This window comes from Myotis davidii, unplaced genomic scaffold (genome assembly GCF_000327345.1).
Source record: "Myotis davidii unplaced genomic scaffold, ASM32734v1 scaffold425, whole genome shotgun sequence".
Taxonomy (NCBI): domain Eukaryota; kingdom Metazoa; phylum Chordata; class Mammalia; order Chiroptera; family Vespertilionidae; genus Myotis; species Myotis davidii.
In genome coordinates, this window is record NW_006296413.1 from 1,560,972 (window position 1) to 1,566,977 (window position 6,006).

At 56.2% G+C, this 6,006-nt stretch overlaps 1 protein-coding gene across 1 annotated transcript in view; it reads left to right on the plus strand.

Moving 5' to 3' along the window:
• Positions 1 to 6,006, plus strand: part of CPT1A (carnitine palmitoyltransferase 1A (liver)) — a 42,223-nt gene that overhangs the window by 18,989 nt on the left and 17,228 nt on the right. Inside the window, exons 8-10 of the mRNA XM_015568949.1 lie at positions 1,117 to 1,224; positions 2,159 to 2,246; positions 3,472 to 3,858. Coding sequence (XP_015424435.1) covers positions 1,117 to 1,224; positions 2,159 to 2,246; positions 3,472 to 3,858 — 583 coding nt within the window. The remainder of the gene's footprint in view (positions 1 to 1,116; positions 1,225 to 2,158; positions 2,247 to 3,471; positions 3,859 to 6,006) is intronic.

A 6,006-nucleotide genomic window follows, 5' to 3' on the forward strand; every position in this document is an offset into this window, starting at 1 on the left:
GTTCTTTCCTTCTACTTTTTTCCTTTTTAGATTCTTCTCTTCTTTTTCCTTTAACTCTTCTCCCATCAGAACACTCTCAGACTGACGGAAGCTGTCGGCCTGCTCCTGGGACCCTGAGAGGACGCGGCCCGCCGGCTGCCTTTCCTTCCGAAGTGCCGGGGTCACGGTCTCTCACGTGTAGTCGGACCCGTGTCCCCGGCCCTCTCTTCCCGTCACGGCAAACGGCCCTTAGGAACGGGTCTCGAGACTTAGAGGCTGCGGGCGCGGGGCTGCCTGCTGGGGAAGGTTCCTTTAACCCGTCACTCCCGGCTCTGCTGGCTGTTCCTCCCGATGCATTAGAGGCGGGCATTTGGGACAAAGCACTGTTACCTCCTTTCAATTCGAATGACAGCCATTTAAAATCTAATTTTAAAATACACTCTTACCTTTCCCAGCCCAAGGATTATTTGGGGGCTTGTGTTCTTATAAAACAGTGATGGCGAACCTATGACACGTGTGTCAGAGGTGACACGCAAACTCATTTTTTGGGTTGATTTTTCTTTGTTAAGTGGCATTTAAATATATAAAATAAATATCAAAAATATAAATCTTTGTTTTACTATGGTTGCAAATATCAAAAAATTTCTATATGTGACACGGCACCAGAGTCAAGTTAGGGTTTTTCAAAATGCTGGCACGCCGAGCTCAAAAGGTTCGCCATGACTGGTATAAAACATGAAGAAGCCCTGGCTGGAGTGTTGGTTGGAGTGTTGCCTGTACATCAAAAGGTTGCAGGTTCAATACCCGGTCAGGGCACGCTTGGGAGGCAACCGATTGACGTTTCTCTCTCACATCGACGTTTCTCTGCGCTCTCTCTCTCTCTCTTTCTCTCTCTCTCTCTCTCTCTCTCTCTCTGTCTCTCTCTAAATCAATGAAAACCTTCTCAGGTGAGGATTAAAAATAAATAATAATAAAGTTGGCAAAGCGTAGGAAAGGAGATGAGTTTATTTTCTAGCAGAGCAGGCGTGATTTCCCTCACGTGGGGCGTGACTGCAGCGTCGACGGCTACGCCGTGTGCCCGCCTCCCCCGGTCTGCCCCTGCGAGCACGCTCCCCGCTGACACGCGTTCCGTTTCAGGATTTTCTGTACGTGTTGCCCACGCACATCCAGGCCGCCAGGGCGGGCGACACCATCCACGCGATCCTGCTGTACAGGCGCCAGCTGGACCGGGAGGAGCTCAAACCGGTGAGCCAACAGACTGCTTTTTCTAAAAACACCCTCACAGCTCTGCCGAGGAATGCTCAGCTTGTTGCACAGTGTGCAAGTTCTGACACACGCGTGCACACCCTGCACACCCCACAGCCAACCCTCCAGAGTTCCCTGGGCGCCCTGTGACCTGCCTCCCTCCCCCTGCTCCTTCCTGCGCCCCCTCCCCACCCATCACCTGCCAGGTCACTCCCGGTCCGCCTTCCGTCACTCTGGGCCGGCGGTCACCAGCCGGTGGTCCGTGAGGTCCGAAAGGTTGGCGACCGCGGCTCTCCGCTGCTGTGCGTTTCCCAAAGCTTCATGTGAGCGGGAGCACACAGGTGCACTCTGGGGGATGGCTGTGTCTGATGTTCTTCTAGAATTTGCCCCTTGAAGAAACTTTTGTTCACTTTTTTTTAATGCAAAGGAAATATTTTATTTATTTAAATTTTATTTTATTTCTTCTATCACCATGTATCCCCTCTCTGCCTTCTTCCACCTCCACCCCTCCCTTTCCGCGCCCGAAATCACCACACTCTTGACCGTGAGTCTCTCTCTCTTTTTTTCCTTTTTGTGCTCAATCCTGCCTTCCCCCAGCCCCTCCCTCTTGTTTGCTTCTGAAGGGAAATAATTTAGCTGGTGAACTGCTCAGGAGTAAGACATGCCTTTCGTAAATGCCCTTTGGTTGAAGTGTCGGTTTGTACACACAGGACGGGTCAGTGTGTATTTCAGGGCTGGTGGCGTGGGAAGCTGTGCCCTGCAAGTCCCCAGGGAAGCCGGGGGCCCCGGGGAACGCTGATCCTTACGGAGTTAGGGAGAGACCAAGCCAGACCGGGCCGCCGAGCAGAGCACAGAGCCAGCATCGCACGTGTGCTGCTCATTTGCTCCTTCGCCCTCCGCTCAGTTTCCCGTTGGGCGCGGGTTTCTGTTGCAGATCCTGCTCATGGGCTCCACGGTCCCGCTCTGCTCCGCGCAGTGGGAGCGGATGTTCAACACGTCTCGGATCCCGGGAGAGGAGACGGGTGAGTGCGCCCCCGCGGTCTTCTTGCCAGCGTCCCAGACCTTTTACCTCCCGGTGAAATTTACTCCTCAGGATTTTGTTCTTTTTGATGCAGTTATAAATGGAATTTTTTTCTTTTTTTTAATATATTTTTTAATTGATTTCAGAGAGAAACAGAGGGAGAGGGAGAGGGAGAGGGAGAGATAGAAGCACCAGTGAGAGAGAATCACTGATTGGCTGCCTCCAGCACATCCCCTACTGGGGATGGAGCCCACAACCTGGGCATGTGCCCTTGGCCAGAATTGAACTCAGGACCCTTCAGTCTGCAGGCTGACTCTCTATCCACTGAGCCAGACTGGCTAGGGTGGGATTTTTTTCTGAATTTCTTTTTCTGGCAGTTCATTATTAGTATACTATAGGGTATCCCAAAATTCACACAAGATTTGAAATTGAATTGAATTGCCAATCTTGCGTGAATTTTGGGACACCCTTTAGAAGCCCAGCGCACAAAATCACACGGCCCCTCCCACCTGCGCCGGTCTTTGGTCGTTACGGCCACAGGCCTTTTATAACATAGATAGAAATGCAGCTGATTTTCGTATCCTGAATTTTATACTGAATTTTTTAAATAATATTTTTAGAAGGGAGGAAAAGAGAGCGAAACATCATTTTTTGTTTTTCCACTTATTTATGCATTCACTCATGGGTTGATTCGTGTATGTGCCCTGACCAAGGATTGACCCTGCAACCGTGGTGTAGTGGGACGGTGCTCTAACCCATTAAGCCACCCGGCCAGGGCCGTACTGAATGTGTTAGTTCCAACAGTTTTTTGGTGCAATCGTCAGGGATTTCTACATTCAGTATCAAGTCGTCTGTCAATAGGGACAGTTTTCTTTCTTCCTTTCCAAGTTAGACAAGCCCCCAGCGGACATATTGAGCTGAGAGCGCTCTCTCTAAGGCCAGGCACTAGGTCCTCTCAATTCCTGCTCGCCTGTGTGAGGGGCCCTACAGGCTCCGGGAGGGTTCAGTCAGTGGCCCAAGCTGATGCGTCTCACGATGGCCGAGCGGACCCTCGAGTCAGGCCTGTCTGACTCCAGAGCCCTAGGCTCTGACCCTGTACTTAACCCGGCTCCACCCCCCAGACAGGAGCAGCGGACGGGGGGCCGCGTGGAGCAGGCGGGTGTGGCCTCGGCGCTGTCCCCCCTCCTCTAACCTGTGGGGGTTTTGCCTTGCCCGCACCCCCGCAGACACCATCCAGCACGTCAGGGACAGCCGGCACATCGTCGTGTTCCACAAGGGCCGCGACTTCAAGGTCTGGCTGTACCATGACGGCCGGCTGCTGCGGCCCCGCGAGCTCGAGCAGCAGATACAGTGGATCCTGGACGACCCGTCGGAGCCTCAGGCCGGGGAGGCCAAGCTGGCGGCCCTCGCAGCGGGAGACAGGGTGCCCTGGGCCCGCTGCCGCCAGGCCTACTTTGCGCGTGGGAAGAACAAGCAGGCGCTGGACGCCGCCGTGGAGAAGGCGGCCTTCTTCGTGACGCTGGATGAGACCGAGCAGGGCTACCGGAAGGAGGACCCCGACGCGTCCCTGGACAACTACGCCAAGTCCCTGCTGCACGGCCACTGCCTCGACAGTGTGCGCACCGGGGCCAGGGCATGCGACAGAGAGAAGTCGGGAGTTAGGCTTTTCCACGGGCTGCCACGTATTTAATTTAGGAAACAGAAGAGTTTAAACCCAGGCCTGTGTCAGGGTGACTTTCCTGCCTTGTCCACAGGTCACCTGGCAGCCTTGGACAAGGGCACGCGGGGGTGGGACAGCCAGGAGCACCCTGGGACTGCGGGTGCCTCTGGGTGCTGGAGTTGAGGCGGGATGGTCCCGGGGGCCGTGAAAGGGAGCACTTTCAGCTGGAGTGGCCGAGCCGATTTATGTTCGGTCCTGGGGCCTGGAAGGTGGCAGGGGGTCCTCCTGGGTGAGGCTGGGACGCCCTGCGGCAGTGTAGGCGAGAGGGGAGGCTTACCCGAGAAGCTGGGAGAATTCCGCTATCCTGGGGGCATGGACTGGGCAGAAGGACTAGTAGGGGGAGTGTCTGGGGGACCGAGCCCCACGGCCCGAGTGCTGATTGAACGTGGGGGCCCGGGGGTTGGGTGCAGTGGTGTGGGTGCAGGTGCTGTGGAGGAGTGGCACCCGGGAGGAACCGCTCGCCCCTCGGGATTCGGTGAGCGAGCTCCCAGCCTGAGCTTCCTGCACGGGCACTGTCCCTCTCCCCGCCCCAGCCCTGTGCCCAGACACCCAGTGCATCCTAGTGCTTGTCACCTCTGGTCCTGAGGTCAGAGCTGAGGTGACAAGCACTAGGATGTAAATTCAGTATAAATTGTCACCTCTGTCAATAGTGACAGTTTTCTTTCTTCCTTTCCAAGTTAGACAAGCCCCCAGCGGACATACTTGAGCTGAGAGCGCTCTCTCTAAGGCCAGGCACTAGGTCCTCTCTCAATTCCTGCACGTCTGTGTGAGCGACCCCCACCAGCTCCATTTTACAGATGGGACAGTGGAGGCTCTAGGGCAGCGGTTGGGGCTGGGTGGGTGTCAGGACCTGGTCGTGATTATGGGTCTTTTGGCACCACGGGCACCTCGGCCAAGCACTCAGGCAGAGAAGAGGGTGGGAGATGGGCCAGATGACCATGGCCTGGCAGTGGGCAGGGGCCCAAGGCCTGGGGAGGCACAGTGAGGGGCCGGGAGCTGTCAGAAGAAGCCACCCACGCCAGGTGTCCCATCCGGGCTGCAGGTCCCACATGAGCTGGGAAAGAAAAGAATCCCTCAGGCCCTAACCAGTTTGGCTCAGTGGATAGAGTGTCGGCCTGTGGACTGAAGGGTCCCGGGTTCGATTCCGGTCAAGGGCATGTACCTTGGTTGCGGGCACATCCCCAGTGGGGAGTGTGCAGGAGGCAGCTGATCGATGTTTCTCTCTCATCGATGTTTCTAACTCTCTATCCCTCTCCCTTCCTCTCTCTAAAAAAAAAAATCAATAAAATATATTTTTTTAAAAAAATCCCTCGGATGTGGCTCCCAGGTGCCCCTCATCACCGGATGCCACAGAAGCGTGGGCTCAGGCAGGCTGGTGGGTTTTAACCCTCCCTGCAACACAGTAGCTGTGGCTTCCCTCTGTGCTGTGGCCTCCGCATCTGAAGGAGGGTGGGCCGTGTCGATTGGGGAGCCGGCCCCGGGAGCCTGGCCAGGGGACTGCTCACCAGCTCTGGCCGTGGCCCCCGCTGCCAGAACCTGGGATGGTTAGAGAACGTGTGCTTTTCCTTAAGTTTGTGGAAACTATGGAAAACGATGTCGTGACAAACATCCCTTGGGGGCGGGCCACCCAGCCGCCGCCGGCCTGACGCGCCCTCCCCGCAGGGTGCCCTGGGCCCGCTGCCGCCAGGCCTAGCTGCTTCGACAGGTAGGGTCCCCGCCCTGGGACAGTGGCCGTCTGCCCCTGACCACGGAGGGAAGGGGTGTGGCCAGCCCGCCTCCAGCATCTGGACCCTGAAGGAGGAGGCTCTGGTCAGAGATAGAGCTTCTGATTTTCCTCTCTTCACCTGAAGGAGGGGTGGGCGCAGGGCAGAAGAAACTTGTCTGCCTGTTGTCCGTCTGTCTTTCTCACACACACACACACACACACACACACACACACACACACACGGGCACCCACTCACAGCTGAAGCCGCGAATTTGAGTCTTCCCCTCTGCACGCCCGCCTCCCTTTGGGGCTGCTAGTGAGGCGGGGGGCCGGCTC